Source organism: Hyperoodon ampullatus (genome assembly GCF_949752795.1).
Source record: "Hyperoodon ampullatus genome assembly, chromosome: 10".
NCBI classification, from domain to species: Eukaryota; Metazoa; Chordata; class Mammalia; order Artiodactyla; family Ziphiidae; genus Hyperoodon; species Hyperoodon ampullatus.
The window spans coordinates 48,914,778-48,938,627 of record NC_136923.1 but is presented as its reverse complement, the minus strand read 5'-3'; the positions used below and the strand labels follow the sequence as shown (position 1 = coordinate 48,938,627).

The 23,850-nt window shown below is 49.5% G+C and overlaps 1 protein-coding gene across 1 annotated transcript in view; it reads left to right on the top strand.

Annotated features, from left to right (window-relative positions):
- DLEC1 (DLEC1 cilia and flagella associated protein) overlaps positions 1 to 23,850 on the top strand; it is a gene marked incomplete at both ends in the record, with an annotated part of 60,060 nt that overhangs the window by 30,370 nt on the left and 5,840 nt on the right. The window contains 14 exons of the mRNA XM_079712617.1: positions 3 to 55; positions 630 to 798; positions 1,209 to 1,302; positions 1,519 to 1,649; positions 1,758 to 1,916; positions 6,052 to 6,191; positions 17,101 to 17,254; positions 17,693 to 17,803; positions 18,776 to 18,906; positions 19,390 to 19,581; positions 20,368 to 20,438; positions 20,901 to 21,052; positions 22,260 to 22,378; positions 22,902 to 22,972. Of these exons, the coding sequence (XP_079568743.1) occupies positions 3 to 55; positions 630 to 798; positions 1,209 to 1,302; positions 1,519 to 1,649; positions 1,758 to 1,916; positions 6,052 to 6,191; positions 17,101 to 17,254; positions 17,693 to 17,803; positions 18,776 to 18,906; positions 19,390 to 19,581; positions 20,368 to 20,438; positions 20,901 to 21,052; positions 22,260 to 22,378; positions 22,902 to 22,972 (1,747 nt within the window). The remainder of the gene's footprint in view (positions 1 to 2; positions 56 to 629; positions 799 to 1,208; positions 1,303 to 1,518; positions 1,650 to 1,757; positions 1,917 to 6,051; positions 6,192 to 17,100; positions 17,255 to 17,692; positions 17,804 to 18,775; positions 18,907 to 19,389; positions 19,582 to 20,367; positions 20,439 to 20,900; positions 21,053 to 22,259; positions 22,379 to 22,901; positions 22,973 to 23,850) is intronic.

Below are 23,850 nucleotides of genomic sequence, written 5' to 3'. Positions count from 1 at the left end.
GGGATTTTCACAGTGTGCTCCAGATGGTGCTAGAGGAAGTCCCAGAGCCCATGAGGTGAGCGGGAACCGGGCCCCTGGCTGAGGGGTACGCAGTTGGGCATGCTGGGACGGAGTGGAGGAGCCCCTGACCCCCGGCAGTCTTTGGCACGTGGGAGCGCCTTGCCTTGCCCTGGCACCCAGGCCTGGAGCGGGCTCCGCAAGCAGGGAACAGCTCTCTGGACTCACCACCCTGGAACCTTGGAGCTGTGCCCCAGGCTCACGGTTACCGCTGGGCAACTAGGCTGGTGACCGCTGGGTGGTGGCGACTAATGAGGGGAGGTTTTGTCCCATGGCGTCACCTCTGTCAGTGCTTCCCTGAGCAAGCTGTCAGTGGGGGGCCTCCAGTCAGCTGGTGTGGAGATCCTGGCTGACGCTGCTGCAGGGTGGTCCCTGGAGGTGCAGGGAGGGACCCCCGTCCCAGGCCTGTGGTTGAGCTGCCGTCCCAGCCAGAGGCATTCATCTGTTTCAGGACATTGCTGACACCTCTGATTTCAGGGGGCTTGGGAGCTGTGGGCAGGGGGCGCTTTCTTTTCACAAGACCAGAGATAGGGGACACGATGGCTCCTAGCTCATGGTGGGTTTGTGTCCAGCTTGGACTTGGAAAACCCGAAGGATCCTTCGTACTCTGTGAATGACGTGATTTTCCTGGAAATCGAGGTGAAAGGCTCAGTGGAACCTTTCCAGGTTCTCTTAGAACCATATGCCCTCATCATCCCCGGAGAGAACTATGTTGGGGTGAACGTAAAGAAGGATTTCAAGGTACGTGGTTGTCCCTCCCCAGCCTAGGCTGCCCGAGATGGTGCTGAGCTCGGGCGCGAGCATGGGGAGGAAGCGGCTGGTGGGGCCAGCAGTGGTGGCCACTGCAGAGAAGCTGAGGCTCTTCCCAGAGCCCTGGAACCCACTTGCTTTGAACAGACGCTGGGCCGGGCACGTCTGTCATTTGTAGCTTCCCAGCATCCTCCAAACGAGAGGACTGTGGCACCCGTTCCTGGGTTTAGGGATCTTTGACCGGCTCTGGCACCCACAAACCCTGCAGTGTGCGTTGGTGCCATCGGGTGGCCAGGACTTATCTGGGAAGGTGTCGAGAGGACCTCTTGTGAGCCCACAATCCCGCAGTCCTTTAGCAAGTACAGATCTGACAGGGAGCCCGGCTCGGGTGTGTCTTTCAGATGTGGAACAACAGCAGATCAGCCATCAGGTACACGTGGGGGAAGATCAGCGACTGCCACATCATTGAAGTGGAGCCCTGCACGGGGACCATCGGTACTGCAGGGACCGAGGGAGGGGCTGGCTGGGGAAGGAGAGCTCGAGGTGAAAGGGGCCTGTGCAGGGGTCCATGGCCCCCTGATCAGTTTCAGCCGCAGCCTGGCCCTGTGGTGGGTAAGGAGTACGCCAAGGCCAGGTATCTGAGCCCGGCCACATAGGGGACCTGCCCCTGCTTCCTTTCTCCACGGCTCACCTTTCCTCTCCCTCTCTCAGAGCCCAACGAGGTGGAGGATTTTCAGTTGAACTTTACCGGGGGTGTTCCCGGCCCGACGAGCCAGAACCTGCTGTGTGAAATCAAAGACTCCCCCTCACCGGTGGTCTTACACATCGAGGCGGCCTTTAAGGTGCCTCTGGTGGGACTGGGCGGCTGGGCGGGCCGGATGGGGAGCCGGGGTAGGGCACAGAGCCCACGGCCCGGGTGGCCCAGTGACGGGCCCCTCTGGGTGCCTCAGGGGCCTGCCCTCGTCATCGACGTCTCAGCCCTTCAGTTTGGTTTGCTGCGCCTGGGGCAGAGAGCCACAAACTCCATCCAGATCCGGAACGTCAGCCAGCTCCCGGCCACGTGGTCCATGAAAGAGAGCAGGGTCTGCCTGCAAGAAAGGCAAGAGGGCGTGAGTCCTGGGATGCTGGCTCGTGTGCCACCCCTCCCCCCACCCCACCCCACCCCACCCCACCCCACCCCCGGAGCCGAGTAACCCGCGTGGTGTGTGAGCCGTGGAACTGTTGCTGGTGCCTTCAGAGCGTGGAGGCTGGAGAGGAAACGCCTGCCTGGTGACCTTTGCCTCGCAGAGTCCCCCATCCCCTGTCTCTAGGCAGTCGGGGTCCTTTCTACAGCAGAACTTAACCCCTGAACTGGATTTTCCTGTTCCTTTCAGAGCAGCCAGAGTCAGGAAGAAAACAGGCAGCTGAGTTGGGCGGGAAGCTTCCAAAAGGCCTCCAGGGAGGGGCAGGCGGCGGGGCTCCCTGCAGAGGTTCCCTGCAGAGGTTCCCAACCTGCTTGCAGTTTTGAGTACCTGCCACCAGGTGGTGAGCTTGCCACCCAAACCAAAAGGCTCCAAAAGGAAAATCATTTCCACTCAAACAGCACTTTTCCTTTTACTCTAAAAATAGAAAATATTAAAAGTGGCTAAGCATCGTCATCATCACATTTAAATTATGGCATCATGTTTTGTTTTGGTTTTTTATAAATTTATTTTATTTTTGACTGCGTTGGGTCTTCGTTGCTGCGCGCTGGGCTTTCTCTAGTTGCTGCGAGCGGGGGCCACCTCTTCGTTGCAGTGTGTGGACTTCTCATTGTGGTGGCTTCTCTTGTTGCGGAGCACGGGCTCTAGGCGCGCGGGCTTCAGTAGTTGTGGCACACGGGCTCAGTAGTTGTGGCACGTGGGCTCTAGAGTGCAGGCTCAGTAGTTGTGGTGCACGGGTTTAGTTGCTCTGCAGGAATTGAACCTGTGTCCCCTGTATTGGCAGGTAGATTCTTAACCACTGTGCCATCAGGGAAACCCATGGCATCATGTTTAAATACCATGTTCAGGGAATTCTCTGGTGGTCCAGTGGTTAGGACTCAGGTGCTTTCACTGCCAGGGCCTGGGTTTGATCCCTGGTCAGGGAACTAAGATCCCGCAAGCTGCATGGCACAGCCAAAAATTATATATATATATATATATATTTCAATCTTTTTAAAATTTTTATTTATTTATTTATGGCTGTGTTGGGTCTGCGTTTCTGTGCGAGGGCTTTCTCTAGTTGCAGCAAGCGGGGGCCACTATTTCATCGCGGTGCGCGGGCCTGTCACTATCGCGGCCTCTTGTTGCGGAGCACAGGCTCCAGACGCACAGGCTCAGTAATTGTGGCTCACAGGCCTAGTTGCTCCACGGCATGTGGGATCTTCCCAGACCAGGGCTCAAACCCGTGTCCCCTGCATTGGCAGGCAGATTCTCAACCACTGCACCACCAGGGAAGCCCTATGTTCAATCTTGAACAAGCCCAAGCCACACCAGCAGGCAGCTAGCTATAAACCACTGGCTTACCATGCCCACCCTTCCCACGTGGTGACTGTAGCTCCGTCGGAGCAGCAGCTGCACGTGCGAGACTCTGGCCAGGTTTGTCTGGTGAAAGCACCCTCCCTCCCCAGGTCCCACATCCTGCTGCCCACTTCCCCTGTTGTTCAGAGGGCCGCACACTTTTCCTTCCACATTCAGGAGCTGAGGAAAGAGAGTCACAGCCACACATACATCTTATTTGCCAATGCACCTTCCCTTCTCCAGGACTTTTCCTTTCCACTTGAAAGCCATTCTCCTTTACCTGGCGGCCTCGCTTCTCCACTAGGCACCCTGAAACTTAGAAGTTATGACAGTTTGCATCGAATTGGCCAACACCATTGCCAAGAAACATTGCCATGTGGTCTGTTCCACAGGCTTGGAGTTAGCACTGGCCCCCGCAGGGCTCACTGGTCACACTGCTTGGACCATGGAACCACAGAGGCTGGCGCTGGGACTGCGGGCAGGGTGCTATCAGTAACCTTTTCTTCAAATGAAACCTTCAACAGAAGCCCAAGATCTAGAATAGAGTATGACTGTTCTTGACTCCCAGAGGCCCCCTTGTCAGGCATCCCTGCCCCACCCTACCACTCCCCACATCCTGCTTCCCTGCCCTAGGACTTCTGAGCCACCCCTGGGATTTCCCAGAGCACAGTTGGAAACTTACGGGCCTCAGCCAACCTCATCACTTGATAGAGGAGAAACAGGGAGGGACAAGGGCTTCCCCGGGGCCACACAGCTAATAGGTGGCAGAATCGTATCAGATCCAAGTTCTCTGATTCCCAGTCTGTGTTTTTCTCCCATTGTGAAGAATAACTACATTTTACAGTTGAAGTAATTGTCAGTTTCACAGTACATTGAGATTTATGTCGTAATCGAAGCTGGTAGCAGTCCTGTCTCTACAGTTCTCTGCGCTGTGTTCTTGTGAGCTCTCAAAAATAATGTTGAAGGGGCTTCCCTGGTGGCACAGTGGTTGAGAATCTGCCTGCCAATGCAGGGGACACGGGTTCGTGCCCTGGTCCGGGAAGATCCCACATGCTGCGGAGCGGCTGGGCCCATGAGCCATGGCCGCTGAGCCTGCACGTCCGGAGCCTGTGCTCCGCAATGGGAGAGGCCACAACAGTGAGAGGCCCGCGTACCGCAAAAAAAAAAAATAATAATAATAATGTTGAGATTTGGGGTTTGTAGATGTCCCCAGGCCAGGGGACCCAGAAACCCAGACCCAGACCATAGCCCCCTCCGCCCCCCCTCCCCACCAGGCTCCAAAGGAGAGGCACGTGAGGAACAACGGACGAAGAAAGCCAAGGGGCTCTTTCCTTACCAGCAGAGCTTGGGCCCAAAGCTTGGACAAGCCAGGCCAGAGCACGCCAGCCACGTTTCCTGAGACGTAGGCCAGCCCACCCTCCCTTCAGTGCCAGGGCGGTGGAACCTCTGAAGTGAGAGGGCACAGGGCCCAAGATGGCACAGCACGGCGGCCAGGGTGGAGGTGGGGTGGGACCGGGCAGGGGCGGCCAGGTCTCCCTCCAGGCAGGTGCCTTGCACTCCTTCATGGCCTTGGTCTCAAGGAAGGAAGAGACCAAAGAGTAACCTCCCTCCTGGTTGTGATCTTTCAACGTCCAGTGAGACCCCGACTAGCCAGTGCGGCCCATCTGGGACCCTGGGGCCGCGCAGTCAGGCTGGTGCTCCTGGTCTCAGCCTGGACAGGAAGAGGGGCACTCTTCTCCCCAAGCCTTTTCCTTTCCCTTTTAGTGCCTGGTATGCGGCAGGGGGTGGACATGTCGGGTGAGTGGGAACTAGCCTGCAGTGGGGCTGAGTGGGGTGAGGGCGTGACGGGGTGGGGAAGAGACCACATGGGTGTGTTACCGAACCAAGCTTGGGTCCACTTGCCCATGTGCAGTAGAGCCAGTCTACGGACACCAGGTTGTGGTGAAGGAAGGTGTAGTGTTTACTGTAAGATGCCAGACGAGGAGAATAGGTGGCTGTGCTCAAAAACCTCAAACTTCCCGAAGGGTTTCAGCAAAACATTTTTGGAGGCCAGGTGAGGGAGGTGGATCATAGCGTATGTGCTCAGTTCGTGCACAGTTCTCTGCTTGGTGGATGGTGAGGTAACAGGGCGGTGTCACAGGGGTTAACGTTAGCAATCCTCAGGCTCCAGTAGGTCTGGGGACTACGTGCTCATGGTCATCAAGTAGTTACTTTCTTCCATTTGGTGGTGGTTTTAGCGTCTGTAAAACAACTTAGGAAACGTGCAGCAGATACTGTCATTTAGGTGCTTCAGAGAGGAGCTACAGCAGAGGATAGGGGGAGGGGTCTGTCCCAGGAAGGCACAGTTAGAGGTGCAAAGGGCAAATCTGTGGCCACATGGAAGATTGTCCCCTCCCCTGGTTTGGGGGCTTGGTGGCTTTCCTTACTTGAAGCCGACAGTTCCTGACGCGCACCTACGCAGCGGGGCGGGCAGACCTCTCAGAGCCACCGCACCAAGGGCGACTCCCTCTGCCTTCCACCTCCTTTCCTTGGAGACTCAGTTCTCATCCTCTTCGTCCTGAGCTCTTGCTCAGCTGTGTTCCCCCACCCGCTTGCCTCCTTCCGTATCCTAGAAGTGCTCGGGGTATGGGGGTGGGGGCAGCTTGGGGGCGACCCTGGTTGTTCATGACCAGCACCCAGTTCTGCAGTTCCACGTGTCCCCACTCCTCGTCCTTCTCCCCATCAGGTGTCTCCCTTCGTCATTGAGCCGTCCAGTGGCCAAGTTCAGCCGCTGGGGGAGTGCAGAGTGAGCATCACGTTGGAGGCCCGGCACTGCCAGTGTCTGCAGACCGTCCTGAAGCTGGAGGTGGTAAATGGGACCTGCAGGTAAGGGGGTAGGGAGGGAGCCAGTACGACACACTCTTTGCATATTCGTGGCATATTTATTTATATTGTGTGTAGTTACGTATTTGTCTATAGACGTTTCAGAATTTAAAGGTCTTGATATGTGTTTATTCTATGAAATTTGGAAATTACAGAAAAGAAAATGAAAATGATCCATAACCTATTACCTGGAGATCATTCACTAGTAATATTATGGGGTATATATATCCTTCTAGTGTGTATATGCTAAAGGAATATACATTAATGCAACCACTTTGGACAACACTTTATTGTTACCTAGTAAGGGTTACAATACCCTTGGTCCAGCATCAGTCCTTCTGGATATAATCCCAGAGAGACTTACACGTGTGCAGTGGGAGCCGTGTGCTCATGCTGGAAGGCTCATAGCTGGACTGTTCATGACAGTGAAAAACTGGAAGCAGCCAACATTCATCAACAGGAGAATGGATGCAAAATAACTGTGGCAGATTTTCTCTTTTATTGGAATGCAGTTGACATGTCACTAAGTTTAAGTTGTACAACATACTGACCTGATTCATTTATATATTGCAGCATGATTTCCATTGTAGTGTTAGCTTACACCTCCATCACTTCACCTAAATATCATTTCATTTTTGTGGTGGGAATAATCAAGTCTCCCAGCAGATTTGATGTATATAATACAGTATTGGTATCCATAAGCACCATACTTCACATTAGATCTTCAGGACCCATTCACCTACTAGTTGCAAGTTTGTACCCTTAAACAGCATCTTTCCAGATGCTGGGCACCCCCAGCCCCTGGTAACCACCGTCCTACTCTCTGTTTCCACAAACTTGACTTTTTTAGATTCTACATATAAGTGAGATATTACAGTATTTGTCTCTGTCTGACTTATCTCACTTGGCGTAATATTCTCAAGGTCCATCCATGTTGTCGCAAATGGCAGGATTTCCTTCTTTCCCATGGCTGAGTAATGTTCCATTGTATGCATATACCATATCATCTTTACCCATCAATCTGTTGACAGACAGTTAGGGTGCGCCATACCTTGGCTGTTGTGAATAATGCAGTAAACATGGGGGTGCAAATATCTCCTTGATATCCTGTTTTCACTTCCTTTGGATATATACCCAGAAGTGGAATTGCTGGGTCAGGTGGTAGTTCTATTTTTAATATTTTGAGGAACCTTCATACTTTTTCTGTTGTGGCTGAACCAATTTATATTCCTACCAATGGTGTACAAGGGTTCCCTTTTCTCCACATCCTCACCAACACTTGTCATCTTTTTTTTTTTTTTTGCGGTATGCGGGCCTCTCACTGTTGTGGCCTCTCCCGTTGTGGAGCACAGGCTCCGGACGCGCAGGCTCAGCGGCCATGGCTCACGGGCCCAGCCGCTCTGCAGCATGTGGGATCTTCCCGGACCGGGGCACGAACCCGTGTCCCCTGCATCGGCAGGCGGACTCTCAACCACTGCACCACCAGGGAAGCCCCTCACTGTGGTTTTGATTTGCATTTCCCTGATGGTTAGTGTTGCTGAGCATCTCTTCGTGTACCTATTGGCCATCTGGATGTCTTCTTTGGAAAAATGTCTAGTTCCTCTGCCCATTTTTTAATTTGATTTGTTTGGCTTTTTGCTATTGAGTTGTATGAGTTCTTTATATATTTTGGATATTAACCCCTTATCAGATATGTGTTATTGCTGACTAAAAAAAAAAACACACAACCTAAAAGTTGAGAATTATGTTTTATTCTGGGACCTTACTGAGGACTATAGTCCAGAAAACAGCCTCTCAGATAGCTCTGAGGTAAGGGAGGAGCCAGAATATATGGGAGTTTTTGCTGAAAATAACAAAACAAAACAAAAACAACATACAGGGGAACATCAAAAGATTACTGCTAATCACAAGAAACAGACATCTCAAGTTAATGATTTTAGTGCTTTTCTGTGTATGGGAAGATGCAAGATTCTGGGCTTATTGAAATCATTCCTTTAATATGCATCTTAACTACTTATGGCTGGTACCCTGTCTGTCTCCATCCTGAATTCCCCTCAGGGTGCACTAGTGGAGGCAAGTGCAGTGACTGCTGGCTTGATGGTTGCAACATCCTTTGTTTACTGAAATGGCAGGCAGCATTCTTTGTCCACAGTGTGCAAATACATTCTCCCATTTGGTAGGTTTTCTTTTCATTTTGTTCATTGCTTCTTTTGCTGTGCAGAAGCTTTTTAGTTTGATGTAGTCTCACTTTTTAAATTTTTTTAAATTAATTATTTTATTTTGGCTTTGCTGGGTCTTCATTGCAGTGCACGGGCTTCTCTGGTTGCGGCGTGCAGGCTTCTCTAGTTGTGGCGGGAGGGCTCTAGAGCATAGGCTCAGTAGTTGCGGCACGCAGGCTTAGTTGTGGTATGTGGGATCTCAGTTCCCTGACCAGGGATTGAACCTGGGCCCCCTGCATTGGGAGCGTGGAGTCTTAACCACTGGACCACCAGGGAAGTCCCCCTCACTTGTTTATTTTTGCTCTTATTGTTTTTTGTACTTTTGGTGTCAGATCCAAAAAAACATCCCCAAGACTGATGTTGAGGAACTTCTTCCCTGTGTTTTCTTCTAGATGTTTTATAGTATCAGATCTTATGTTTATGTCTTTGAGCCATTTCAAGTTAATTTTTGTGAGTGGTGTACGCTAGGGGTTCAATTTCATTTTTCTACATGTGGTTTTCCAGCTTTCCCAGCAACATTTGTTGAAGAGACTGTCCTTTCCCAGGACATTTTCCCGGGTGTTCATTTTTTTAAAAATTGAAGTATAGTTAATTTAGAATGTTGTGTTAGTTTCAAGTGCACAGCAAAGTGATTCAGTTACACATACACATAATATATTCTTTTTCAGATTCTTTTCCATTATATGTTATTACAAGATATTGACTATAGTTTCCTGTACTGTACAGTAGGTCCTTGTTGTTTACTTGTTTTATATATAGTAGTGTGTATATGTTAATCCCAGACTCCTAATTTATCTCTCCCCGCCCCTGCACCATTATCCCCTTTGGTAACCATAAGTTTGTTTTCTATGTCTGTGAGTCTGTGTCTGCTTTGTAAATAACTTTATTTGTATCCTTTTTTTTAGATTCCACATATAAGTGATATCATATGATATTTGTCTTTCTCTGTCTGACTTACTTCACTTAATATGATAATCTTGGGAATTCCCTGGCAGTCCAGTGGTTGGGACTTGGCGCTTTCACTGCTGGGGCCCGGGTTCAGCCCCTGGTTGGGGAACTAATATCCCACAAGCAGTGCAGTGCAGCCAAAAATGAAAAAAAAAAAAGAAATCTCTAGGGCCATTCATGTTGCTGCAAATGGCATTATTTCATTCATTTTTTTTATGGCTGAGTATTATTCCATTGTCTATGTGTACCACGTCTTCTTTATCCATTTATCTGTTGATGTACATTTTGGTTGCTTCCATGACTTGGCTATTGTAAATAGTGCTGCAGTGAACATCAGGGTGCATGTATCTTTTTGAATTATGATTTTTCTCTGGATATATACCCAGGAATGAGATTGTAGGATCATATTTTAATGCTATTTTTAGTTTTTTAAGGAAGCTCTATACAGTTCTCCAAAACAGTTGAACCAATTTACATTCCCACCAACAGTGTAGGAAAGTTCCCTTTTCTCCACAACCTCTCTAGCATTTATTATTTGTAGACTTTTTTTTTTTTTTTTGAGGTATGCGGGCCTCTCACTGTTGTGGCCTCTCGTCTTGCAGAGCAACAGGCTCCGGACGCGCAGGCTCAGTGTCCATGGCCCACGGGCCCAGCCGCTCCGTGGCATGTGGGATCCTCCCAGACTGGGACACGAACCCGTATCCCCTGCTTCGGCAGGCGGACTCTCAACCACTGCGCCACCAGGGAAGCCCTATTTTTAGACTTTTTGATGACGGTCATTCTGACTGATATGAGGTGATACCTCATTGTAGTTCTGATTAGCATTTCTCTAATAATTAGTGATGTTGAGCATCTTTTCATGTGCCCATTGGCCATCTGTATGTCTTCTTTGGAGAAATGCCTGTTTAGGGTAGTCTTTTTTTTTTAATTTTTTAATAAATTTATTTATTTATTTATTTATGGTTAGGTTGGCTCTTTGTTGCTGCACACAGGCTTTCTCTAGTTGTGATACTGGCTATTATTGGCTCTCTTGTCAAATATTAGTTGAGTGTATACATGGCATTTTTAAATGAGCAAATACCATTGTATTCTGGGAGGAACACACTGGAGATTTCGAAGGTTATTAATGATATTCCCTCCCTCACTCCCTCCTTTCCTTCCTTCCTTCCTTTCTCATGGAAAATTTCTTACGTACATAAAAATAGTATAGTATAATGAACCCCTGTGTATCCAACATCTACTTTCAGTAATTATCAAATCACGACAAATACTGCTTCATTCACATGCCTCATCCATTTCTCCGCCCAACCCTTCTCAAACTATTTTGAAGCATAATATTCATTTTCTTAAGTTGACTGGTGGTAACATTTTGTTTCTTAAGCTAGGCGGGGGTGGTACACAGATGTTCTTTTTATTATTATTCTTTAAACTGTATAGATATTTAAACTGTATATTTGTTTTGTAGTCATTTCTGCAAGTATTTTGTATTTTGTTATAAAAACTTTAACTGCTCACTTTAAATCTTCATGAATACTTGAATTATCCTCCAAAGAGAATGTGCCATTTTATACTTCCACCTCCAGGGTATGAGATGCCCATCACCCCAGACTCTCACAGTGACAGATATTCTCAGACTTTTGGTACTTGGACCAGCAACAGGGGGGAAAGTACCAGCAATGTCTCATTCAAATGTGCTTTTCTACAACTAACATTATGGGTCTAAGTATGAATCTTTTCAAACCCACCAGTAATTGTGTGGTTCTTCATGATCCTTAAATAAGAAGGTTAAGTCTGTCTTCTCCTCAGGCAGAATGAATACCTTTTATTCAGTCTCTGCTTATTTCCTTTCTTTTCTTATCTCTATTCTTTCTTCTTAAAGGACCTTGTATTAATCAGAACGTTTACAGTTGCAAGTGAGGGAAACACATCAATTTAGGCAAAAAGGGGGAACCATTGGCTCATGTACCTGGGCATTCCTGCCCTACCGAATCCAGAGCTCCAGCCTCTTCCTTTGTCTGGTCTTCTACTTCTCTCTCACTGTCCACCCTCCTTCCCTCTCCTGCACCTACCCCATCCTTCAACTCTGCTTCTCTCTCTTTGTTGGCCTTTCTCTCCCCTATTGGCAGGGGCCCTTGGCCACAATGCCCCAGGGAAGGGGGCCACTTAGAGTTCCAGGCTCACACACTCCCAGCTTAATAACCTCTGTGAAAAATGAAATCAGCTTTCTCCAGAGATACACTCTGAATGGATCTCTTTAGTCACCTCCCCTCACAGGCCCTACCTCCCCTCACAGGCCCTACCTCCCCTCACAGGCCCTACCTCCCCGTGGCAGGGGGCAAGGATCCAGCTCCAGAAGAGGCAGGTGGGAAAGCTTGCTGGACAGTAAAAACAATAGCTACCACAGTCCACCACAAACCTGCTGGATCTATACTGCATGAGTTTAACCATTTTCCTCATATTTTCCATCTCTTGGGGTTTTTCTCCTCGCTCAGGGATATGCCCTTGGCCCTGCAGGTCACTAATTCAGTCTCTGGTGGATACCCTTGTTTTGGCAATCATGCTTTTCAATTTCAAGCTTTTTTTTTTTTTTTTTTATGAATTGTTCCTTTTCTGTAGTCATCTGTTATTGTCTTATGGATTCAACAGCCTCTCAGATTACCCCGAGGAAACTAATTTTAGTTTCCTCAGATTCTGGTTTGGAATCTTTCTTCACTTTTTGGGTTTCTTTCTACATCTAAGAATCCTTGGCTGCCCATTCCTGTTCTGAAGCAGGAAGTTGATTTGCATAAGGAGCCGGTGGTGTCAGTTTCCTCTGAGTATGTGGGTGTAGGTGTGGATGGAGTCCTCCTCCCAGGACTGAGTGTGTGTGAGTACCCTCAGAGCAGACAGCTTCCTGAATCCCGTAAAGGGAAGGGGGCTTTGGGGAAAACAGCCCAAGACAAACAGTCGAGGAAACCCACACTGGCCAGCTACACGAATCAGTCCCTTCCTTCCTTCATAAATAGGATCTTTTTGGTCGTTTTCCCTCGGAGACAGTTGAGAAGCCCAGTGTTCCTGCAGGATCTGCTGTGACCTCTCTCCAGGGCCACGCCTACATTCTTCACTGCGGGTGGGGTAAATCCTGCTGCAGGATTTACCAGTCTTCTGTGTGATGCCTGAGCTCTGGGAGCCAGTATAGCTGAACCCGCCACGATAAATCTCCCAGCGGTCCTTCAGTTACATCCCCTGCTCTTTCCCCACAGCCCACCCTGCCTTGTGATGCCTCTCATTCCACTGTTACGGAATCTCTGCTTGGCCTTCTCCAGGGGTCTTAAGTAATAGTTATGTTCTCCTCTGTTTTATCAGTTAATCTGATTACATCCTTTCTTTTAATTTTTTTCTCATTGGAATAGCATTATATTTACTTTATTCTTTATTTAAAATTTTTCACAAATTATGCATAATGTTAACATAGTGTATCTTATTATAATAATGATATATGGGGCAAATATGATAGTTGCCAGTCGGGACCCACTCTCCATCCTTCTCCACCCTGCTCTCCTATTTCTTCTCTTCCTCAACAACACTTGTTACAATCTATCCTTCAGTGGTACTCATCCTGGTGTGTGTGAAGTGATATTTCACTGAGGATTTGATTTGAGTTTTCCTGATGGCAGATGATGTTTAGCATCTTTCATATGCTTATTGGTTATCTGTAGATCCTCTTTGGAGAACTATCTCTTGAATTCTGTGCCCATTAAAAAAAATAAGGTTATTTGTCTTTTTATTATTGAGATACAAGTGTTCCTTTTTTTTTTGAGATGGAAGTGTTGTTCTTTATATTCTAGATACATGTCTATTATTAGGTATATGATTTTCAAATATTTTCTCCCATTCTGAGAATGGTCCTTTCACTTTCTTGATGGTATGTATACTTTGAAGCACAAAAGTTTTAAATTTTGGTGAATTCCAGTTTATGTATTTTTCTCTTTTGTTGCTTTTGGTGTTATATCTAAGAAACCATTGCCTAATGTCACAAATATTTACTCACATGTTTTCTTCTGAGAGTTTTATAGTTTTAGTTCTTATTCTTAGGTCTCTGATCCATTTTGAGTTAGTTTTTGTGTATGGTGTGAGAAAAGAATCCAAGTTCATTCTTTTCCAACTAGATAATCAGTTGTCTCAGTACGTTTCTTAAAAAGACTTTACTTTATCCATTGAATTGTCTTGGCACCCTTTGTCAAAAATCAGTTGACTGTAAACATGAGGGTTTACTTATGGACTGTCAGTTCTGTTCCATTGATCTATAGGTCTGTTCTTATGCCATATCAACCTTGTTTTGATTAATGTGGCTTTATAGTAAGTTTTGAAATCAGGAAGTATGAATTCTCCAACTTTGTTTTTCTTTCTCAAGATTGTTTTGGCTATTCTGGGTTCTTTGAATTTCTGTATGAATTTTAGGACCAGTTTATCAATTTCTGCAAAGAAGCAGCTGGGATTTTAATAGGGAGTGTGTTGAATCTGCCAATCAGTTTGGGGAGTACTGCCATCCTGACAATATTAAGTCTTCCCATTCTTGAACATGAAATGTCTTTCCATTTATTTAGGTCTTTTCATTTCTTTCAGTGAGGTTTTCAGTGTACACGTCTTGTACTTTTTTTGTTAACGTTATTCCTAAGTATTTTATCATTTTTGATGCTTTTGGAAATGGACTTTTCTTAATCACATTTTATTATTATTCATTGTGGGTGTGTAGAAATACAAATAGTTTTTTGTATATTGACCTTGTATCCTACAACCTTGCTGAACACATTACTTCTAATAGTTTTCTAAATAGAAGATCATGTCGTCTACATTTAGAGATAATTTTACATCTTCCTTTCCTTTTTTTTTCTTTTAAATTTTTATTTATTTATTTATTTTTGGCTGTGTTGGGTCTTCGTTGCTGTGCACAGGCTTTCTCTAGTTGTGACGAGCGGGGGCTACTCTTCCTGTGGTGCATGGGCTTCTCATTGAGGTGGCTTCTCTTGTTGTGGAGCGTGGGCTCTAGGGCGCATGGGCTTCAGTAGTTGTGGTGTGCAGGCTCAGCAGTTGTGGCTCGCGGACTCTAGAGCACAGGCTCAGTAGTTGTGGTGCATGGGCTTAGTTGCTGTGTGGCATGTGGGATCTTCCCGGACCAGGGCTCGAACCCGTGTCCCCTGCATTGGCAGGCAGATTCTTAACTACTGAGCCACGAGGGAAGTCCCTACATCTTCCTTTCCAATCTGGATGCCTTTCCTTTCTATTTCCTGCCTAATGGACCTAATAATACTCCAGTACAGTGTTGAATGAAAGTGGCAGGGGTGGATGTCCTTGCCTTGTTCCCGATCTTAAAAGGAAAACATTGTCTTTCACCTTTAAGTATGATATTAGCTGTAGGCTTTTTGTAGATGTCCTTTATCAGGTTGTGGAAGTTCCCTTCTGTTCCTAGTTTGCTGATTGTTTTTCTCATGAAAGAACGTTAGATTTCATTGAATGTTTTTTCTGCGTCTTTTGAAATAATCATGCCATTTTTGTCCTTTTTAAAATTAATGTGGTGTTTTTCACTAATTTTTGCATAATTCAACCAAAAATTTTTATTTCTTATTTGACCTATTGTTTATTTAGGAGTGTGTTGTTTAATTTACACATATTTTTGTTTCCCAAATTATTTTCTGTTGTTGATTTTTAATTTGATTCTCTTGTAGTTGGAGAACATACTTTGTATAATTTCAGCCTTTTAAATCTGAGGCTTGTTGTATGAGCTATCTTAGGATCTGTTCTAGAGAATATTCCATGTACACATAGGAAGCATTTTGCTGTTGTTGGATAGAGTGTTGTATAGAGGTCTGGTTGGTTTATAGTGTTAAGTCTTCTGTTTCCTGTTCATCTTCTGCTTAGTTCTTCTGTCCACTATTTAAAATGAGGTATTGAAACCTCTAATCATTATTTTGGAACTGTCAGTTTCTCCCTTCAATCCTGTCATTTTTTGCTTCATGTATTTTGGAACACTGTTGTTAGACATGTGTATTTATAATTGTAATGTTTTCCTGATGGGTTGACCTTTTTATAATTATAAAATACCCTTCTTTGTCTCTAGTAACAATTTTTATCCTAAAGTCTATTTCATCCCACATTAAAATAGCTACTATAGCTCTCTTTTGGGTACTGTTTGCAGTATATTTTTCCATCCTTTTACTATTGGCATATTTGTGTCTTTGAATCTAAGGTGTCTCTTGCAGACAGTATACAGTGGGATCATTTTTTAAAATACATTTTGCCAATCTCTATCTTTTGTTTGGCTTTTGAATCTATGACCTATCTCAGTCTCGTTCTGTGGCTATAAAAAGATAGCATGATAACTGCAATTAAACCTCATTTTCAAATATATTTTACAGCTCTTTATGGGGACAAGTCTTTTCTTCCTTGATATTCTTGAGGATTGCCAAGCTGGCCAAGATTGTAAAGGTTTTTTTTGTCTTTTGGAAGAATCCTTAATTATTGAACAAAGTGAACAGCACTCAGAAATTTATGGCCAAAAAAAAAAGAAAAATGAGAGTGAGGAGGACGTTAAAAAAAAAGAAGATAGCATGAGACATCCTTGTAATGGAACTGTTCTGTGTCTTGACTGTGGTGGTGTCATGCGTATCTGCATGTGATAAAATTGCGTAGAAGTAACGAGTCCATGTAAACCTGATGGGGTCTGAATAAGATTGCTGGATTGTATCCATCTTGGTCTCCTGCTTGTGACATTGTGCTATAGTTAGGCAAGATGTTACTATTGGGAAATTGGGTGAAGAGTATATTGGATCCCTTTGTATTTGTTTTTGTTACAGCTGCATGTGAATCTACAGTATTTCAAAATAAAAAGTTAAAAGCAAAATGCATGTTATCTCCATTCCTTATATAAGAAAAAAAATACCCTCAGACATATTTGTGTGGGTCTATTTCTAGGTTTTCTACATTGTTCCATTGATCTGTTGTATACAACCCTCCACCAGTAACACACTATCTTGATTGCTGTAGCTGTATAGTAAGTCTTAACATCCAGTAATTTCCCACTGTATTCTTTTTAAAAATTGTTTTAGTCTGTGTCCTTTATCTTTCTATATAAATGTTATGATAAGCTTGTCTATATCTACAAAAATCCTGGCTAGGAGTTTGATAAGAATTGTGTTAAACTTAATAGATCAATTTGGGGAGAATTGACATCTGTGTTGAGTTTTTTAATCCATGAACATGATTTATGCCTCTCTATTTATAGTCATCTTCAATTTCTTTCATTGGTGTTTTTGTAGTTTTCAGCACACAAATTCTATATGTGTTTTATTAGATATTTACCGAAGTATTTCAATTTTTTGAGCAATTATAAATGGTATTATATTTTTAACTTCTGTTTCTACACGTTCTTTGTTAGCCTGTAAAAATGTGATTGATTTTGGAGTTCCCTGGCGGTCCAGTGGTTAGGACTCCGTGCGTTACTGCCGAGGGCCCGGGTTTGATCCTGGTCAGGGAACTAAAAATCCCACAAGACTCCTGGCACAGCAAAAAAAAAAAAAAAAGTGATTGATTTTTATGTGTTGATTTTTACCCTGTCACTTTGCTGACTCACTCATTAGTTCTAAGATTTTAAAAAAAAAATCGATTCCTTGGGATTTTCTACATAGACCATCATGTCATCTGCACATAGGGAGGAGTTTTAATTCTTCCTTTCTGTTGAGTATGACTTTTATTTCCTTGTGTTCCAGCCACCTGCCTGTGTATGCCGAGGTGCAGGAGCCCTATGTGTACCTGCAGAGCAGCCAGGTGGAGGTCACCAACCTCTACCTGGGCGTGCCCACCAAGACGCCTGTCACACTCATCAATGGCACGCTCCTGCCCACCCAGTTCCACTGGGGCAAGGTGGGTGAGCCCACACTGTCGGGCCCTAGGCCTGCAACCCTCAGCCCCAGAGGCCTGTGTGGAGGGGGACATTGTCCCCCAGACACCTCCCAGAACGGATTACTGCCCCTGGGGCTGGCTCTGCCGCCTGCCCCACGTGCCATGGCAGATGGGGCCACGTCCCTGAGCATCGGAGCCAGCTGTCCCGGTTCCCCATCACCCTGGGCCTCCCAGGGTGGCGTATTTAGTCCAGAGAACCCCTGACAGGGATGAGGTCCATCTGTGGTGGGAGAGGAGAGGAGAGGGACCTGAGGTTTATCCCCACTCAAGAGCACCCCACCCTGCTGGGGGCCCCCAGTCCGCCAGCCTCCCCAGAGTATGCGGCGGTGCTGAGCCCTCTGTCTGGACCCCGGGTCCATCGTGGAAGCCCAGCACGTGACCCACCCATGTGTCTTCCAGCTCCTGGGGCTCCAAGCAAGCTTCTGCACAGCAAAAGTCTCCCCCACACATGGCACGCTGGGCCCCAGTGAGGAGCGCCAGTTCAGCCTCGAGTTGACTGCTCATACCCAGGCAAGTGAGGGCTCAGGGGCCTACGTGCCCAGGAAGCTCCCCTGGCTGCCTGCATCTGTGCCGGCCAGGAGGTCCACCCCAGACCCCTCTCCTGGGCTGTGTCAGTGGGGAAGAGACTTCTTGCATTTGGGTCTGGGGTCCCCACTCCCACTGGGCCTGCTGTCTAGGGACACAGGGCCTGGATGTGCCCTGACACCCTTGGGCACCACCTTTAGCCCTCGCCAGGCCGTTCTCTTTGGAACAGGTGGGCCCAGCTTTCCAGCTGCCTGGAGATGCTGAGCAGAGCTGCTGCCCACGGCCAGCCCTGTGCTGGGTGCTGCAGGGGAGTCTGAGCGGCACCCAGGTTCCTCCCAAGAAGGACACAGCTTCTCCTGGGTGCAGCTCACAGGAAGGCCATTGGGCCGAATGTGCTCAGTACTTGGGTGGTTGCCGGCTATCCATTTGTGGTTCTTGTGGGGAAAGAAACTTCTTCCTTGCAGGGGCTAGCAGGCCCAGGTCCCAGTCCTCTCTGGCGAACATGTGGACGGTGGGCTTTCTTACACAGCTGAGCCTGAGCTCAAGGGTGATGGCTGGGCCCAGGCCTGGCACAGAGCAGACCTCACGCAGGAAGGGCTTGATTTCTATGGTAGCAGCTTCATCAGGATAAATGTGTGGCTTCTCCAGAGGTCTGCTTGGAGGGGTCTCCTTCACGTGGGGCTGCCCAGGTATTTGGGGCCGACTCACAGCCAGGAGCCCTGAGGAAGGGGCCAGGCCTCCGGGGGGGCAGGGGTGGGCTGACAGGCCGGGTCTGGGCATAGTGGCCCACCGGAGGGTCTGGGAGCCCTTCCACAGAGGTGAGCCTGGACAAGACCTTTGGGTTGAGCGCCCCCCCAAGCAGCCTCCTGTGCTGCGGGAGCCCATCTGAGACCCCTCTGCTGAGGCCAAGCCCTGGGCTTTACCTGAGTGATGCACTCCCGGTGGGCTTCCTTATAGGACGAGTTGATGGACCTGGCCCTCCCTTGTAACGTGTCGGGCATGAAGGAGCCACTGGTTCTGGGCATTTCCGGGAAACCCCGGGGACTGCAGGTGGCCATCGCCATCTCTGCAGAGGACAGCAACAGCAGGTGAGCCCAGGGCAGGCCCGGGGCCTGGGGCTGAGGCAGCCGTTCAAAGGACCGACCTTGAGGTGGTACCAGCCTCCTCCCCGTCATTCCTGTGGCCGGGAAAAGGCCCCTCCCAGACTCTCTGGGGACAGCCCCGCCTACCCCATCACCGCCTTCTCTGTGGTCTTTCCCCGCACACCGGAGGCGTGGTGTTCAGGCGGGGAGACGGCAGGGGATGGGGCTGTGGGTACCTTGGGCTTTCCCACACGAGTCCTGGCGACCAGGAGACAGGCCAGTCTGCCCCGGCCAGGGGGAGCCTGGGGGGTTTGAGGCCTCTCTTGGCATCACGGGTGGGCAAGGCGGGAGTCTCTGTGGGGTGGCAGCTTAACGAGGGCTTGGAGGATGCAGCCTGGTTTCCGGGCAGCTCTGGCGCCCCCACCCCAGGTGGCTCGCTGGGCAGGGCCGAGGGTGGCGTGTAACCGGGTGCTCACGGGCTCGGGGCAGTGTTGCCAGCACAGAGCTGTGGCCAGGCCACCCAGAGAGACTCCACCTGGACTTCGGCTCAGCAGTGCCGCTGCGGACCCGCGTGAATCGCCAGCTCATCCTGACCAACTGTTCCCCGATACAGACCCCTTTTACCCTCAAGTTTGAGTACTTTGGGAGCCCTGCAAACAGCCTGCACCAAAAACCCAGCCTGTAAGTCTGGTTTCTTTCAGAGGCTGCTTCTGGGGAGGATGTGGCCTGCTGAGGTGGAGGGCTTCAGACAGGCCAGGTGGTACTGGGGCCCGTGGATGAGAGAGAAGTTATTGTAGGTGGAGGGAACTGTGCGCAGAGATACAGTGAGGCACGCTGCAAAGCTGTAGCTCGGAATCAACTGCAGTGAAAGTATTTACACCGAGAGGTTGGCTGTTTACCAGCACCCCGCTGCAGATGCCTCGCCACCAAAGCTCCTAAGGCAGGGGTGGGAGTGGGGGAGTGGTGGCGGGAGCTTCAAAACCACCGACTGCTGGTGTTGCAGGGCACCAGGAACGGCTCCTGAGCCATTAACTGGCCCATTGCAGAAAGTTAGCGTGTGTTTAGTGCGGGACAGATGTCAGCAGGAAAGAGTGGAAACGGCCTGTTGCAGAAGACTGGACAAGGGTTGGGGAGTCTGGGCTGGGTTTGCATCCAGGGGTCACCAAGGTGCAGAGCCTGGGGATCAGGGTCCCTGCCCTGGAGCCCTCCTGAGTTTGTTGGGAGGCAATCCCTGGGGCTGGCAGGCGGCCTGCAGCTGGGATGCTTTGGGTGGTAGGGGTGCAGCGGGAGCAAAGACCACAGATAGAGGTGAAGAGGAGGCCTGACCAGCTCTCCCCTAGGAGGAGCAGGCAGGGCAACCTTCCTCCGCTGGGCACCTGGGGGGATGCTGGTTGCCAGGGGAGGTGGCTCAGGTCTGGGGAAGGGCCCGGATGGCTTGATGTGATTTCCATGTCCCATCTTGTCAAGCCCCGACATGCCTCCTGCCCTGCTGAAGATGGCTCGGATGCGGGAGCTCTTGGCCAAGCGAGAGGAGCTGGGTAAGAGCCCCAGGGCAGGCGCTGAGTCTAGGCCTGGCCAGAGCGGCGTTTCGCGTGGCCTTCCAAGAAGGTGGGCCAGTTGCTGCAGGAGGGGACCCTGACCAGAGACCACTTCTCAGCGTCTTTTCTAGCAAGGTCCCCGAGATGGCCGTGGCCCTCCACCTGACAGCGCCCCCTCTTTTAAACGAGGCCATCCCCTTGCCAGGGCGTACGGCTTGTGCACAGGGCCTGGCTTTGATTTGGGAGGGGTTGTGGCTCAGAAGGGAGGGCTGAGGCTCAGCCCTTGTGGGAGGTGAGAGAAGCTGGACCCTGGGCCCCAGGCTCCCAGGAGGAGGGTCTGTTTAGCCAGACCAAGGAGAGGCTGTAGGTTGGCTTGTCTGGTTCAATGCTTTGCTGACGCTTGAGGGTTTGGACCTCTTTCCTGCCCTGGGGCCTGAATCCCCATTCCTGGTTCTCCTGCAGAGTTTATGGAAAGAATGCTGTCCCACGGGAAAGGAGCTGCCTTCCTTCCCCACCTCTCCCAGGGCATGCTGGGGGCCCACCAGCAGCTTGGCATTGACCTCACAGCCTGTGCGAACATGTGGGGCGAGTACTGGGACAGCCTCATCTGCACAGTAAGTGAACGAAGTAAACGTGTCCCAAATCCTAGGCTACTGAGTTATTGCACAGATTTTCTTGAACTATTTAGTAAATTGGATGGGTTAGTTATGGTAGATATTTGCTTTAAATTGTGCTGTGCCCAATGACAAAGAGTTGATCACCTTAATATACAAAGCGTTTCTTAACTAACAATAAGGGGGGCAAAAGCATCCCAAATAGGCAAAGGGTTTGAATAGGCAATTCAAGAATGACAAATAGAGATGGCCAGTGAACATGAAACATGTCACCAACACTGGTCACTAAAGAAGTGAGAGTTAAACCACTGAAATACTAGTCTTTGTGAGATTAGCAAGGTTCAGAAGTTGTCAGTGAAGGTGCGGGGGAAAGGTGCTCACATGCACAGCGAGGCCGGCTGGGCAATGTGTGCCGCCCTTCGGAGGCGCTTCTGCAGGGCGCTGGGGACACACAGTTAAGGTTGTCCAAGGAAAGAAGTGGACACAGGGAGCAATTAAATTCACACCAGGCTTCCTTTTCTTCTCAGCGTTGTTTGTAATAGAGGGGGGAGAAAAAAGGAAACAGTGTAAACACCCATGTCCATCAGGAGAAGATCGGATGAAAACATTAGGCTACATCCATGCAGTGGGATTCCGGACAGCCCGTTAAATGATGCTGTAAACCTTCATTAGTGAAATTATATGTTGTAAAGAGAAAAGAGATTACCAAAACAAAGCATGCCCAGAATGCTCATTTATATCTGTGTTTTATGCACACAAGTCTGTCTAGACAGTGGTACACTAAAATGTTAACGGTGAGTCATGCTGGGGAGTGGGGTAGGATCATGGGTGAAATACATTCTATTTTAAATTTTAAAAAGACATTTATCACCTTTTATTAGCAGAGAAAAATAATAAAGTTATCTCCATTTAAAAGATAAAGAAATTTAATCAAAGGGGTCATAAGAGGCCAAAGACCCTCAGGCTGGGAGATCCGTGCAGTCGCACGCAGGGCTGGGCGGGAGAGCAGAGACGAGAGGCCAGGCCTTTGGGGGGGTCTGGGGTGAACGTCAGACACGGGGGAGTGAGTCCTCGCCCAGTTGCGACCAAGCTTTGGGGACCCTGGGCTGGCTGGAAGAGGAAGGGCCTCACACGGAGGGGATGGGGAGCCAGGGGATGCAGTAGCAGCCGCTGACGAGAGCAACGCATGACTGGTGTGTGTTTGCAGGTGGGAGACCTGCCTCCAGCGGTCATCCCGGTGCACATGGCGGTGGTGGGCTGCCCCATCAGCTCCCACAGGACCGCCCACTACACCACTGACCAGATCCAGAAGGAGCCTGTTGTCAGGTATCCCTGCCTCACCCCCGCCCGCCTCCTGCTCTAACCCTTTGGCCTCCACCCCGGGCTGCCCACGCCAACTCGTTGCTGTCCCGCCGGCCCAGGGCCACTTGGTGCCACCCAGCTTGAAAGCCCCAAGCCAGGGCTACCCCAGAGGAGAGAGGCCTCAGGGGGCACGGCCGTGATCTGCACATCTCCGAGGGCTTTGCGGTGACAGAAGTAGCGAGTAGTCACTGTGGTCCGAGGTCAGGGCCGGACTCGGGACCCCTCACTCCAACTGCATTGGGGTCCGTGCGGTTGGTCAGTGCGGTTGCAGAGTGGGTGGGGTTTACTGGTGAGCAGCCCTGGGTCATGGTTCACTGGGCACCCCATGGGGAGGGCCTCCAGCCCTGGGGCTCGGTGACTCTGGGCTGAAGACAGACCGCTGTGGGGCCTCCTGCCTGCCTGAGCCCCGGCCCTCCTCTCTCAGGAGAGCTGGCCTGTGGGGTGTGCGCTGGCTGTGGCCCTGCTGACCCTCGTCTCCTGTCTCCAGGTTCGGCACCCGGGTCTCTGGAGGAGACACAGTCACCCGGATCCTTCGCCTGAGTAATTCCAGCCCCTGTGGTGAGATGCTCGCGAGAGAGATCGGGGCTCTTGCTGCAGGCTCTGCCGTGTGGTGGGCCAGGCTGGGAGGGAAGATTGGGGTGGGGGAAGCTGATGGCCCGCGACCTGGAGCCAAGTGGGCTGGGGTACGGAGGGAGGCCCCCAAGGGCCAAAGTCAGGAGTGGCCAAGCCAGTCTTGGGTTGTCGGAGCCACTTCCATCCGAGAAGACAGGACTTGCCCTTGCCTGTAGGACCTGGGGTTTCCCAGTGTCCATGGGCCACAGATGCCCTCCCCTGGTCGGGTTCACTTTGCATAGGGACAGGCACTTGTAGGGGACACCTTTTCTCTTCCCTTCCACCAGCAGCCCCTGAGCTATTTGCCAGGTGCTGTACAAGGAGCTGGGGATACAGAGGCAACAGGACAGCAGGGGCTGTGCCTGATGGACAGGACGGACGTGACCATGGGCTGCCAGCGTAGAGTGCACTGAGTGCAACTATGGGGGCGGCCAGAGTGCTGGGGGTCTGTGTCGAGGGCCATCAGGCTGAGGCCAGGAGGAGAGCGACCCAGCTGGGCCTGAGGGAGCCTATGGGCCACAGGAAGAGCCAGGGCCAGCTGAGAACCAGAGTCTCCTGGGCATTATTTAAAGCACCTTGAGGCTGGGCCACCCCAGACCAAGTGAACCACAGTCTCTAGGGGCAGGGCCTGGGCACTGTAGTTTTTAAGCTCCTCGGGGACTCAAGGGAACATCCTGTTGGTGGAAGAGAATGGCCACTCTGTGACCTTGCTTATTTTTTTTTTTTATTTTTTTATTTTTTTGCGGTACGCGGGCCTCTCACTGTTGTGGCCTCTCCCGTTGCGGAGCACAGGCTCTGGATGCGCAGGCTCAGCGGCCATGGCT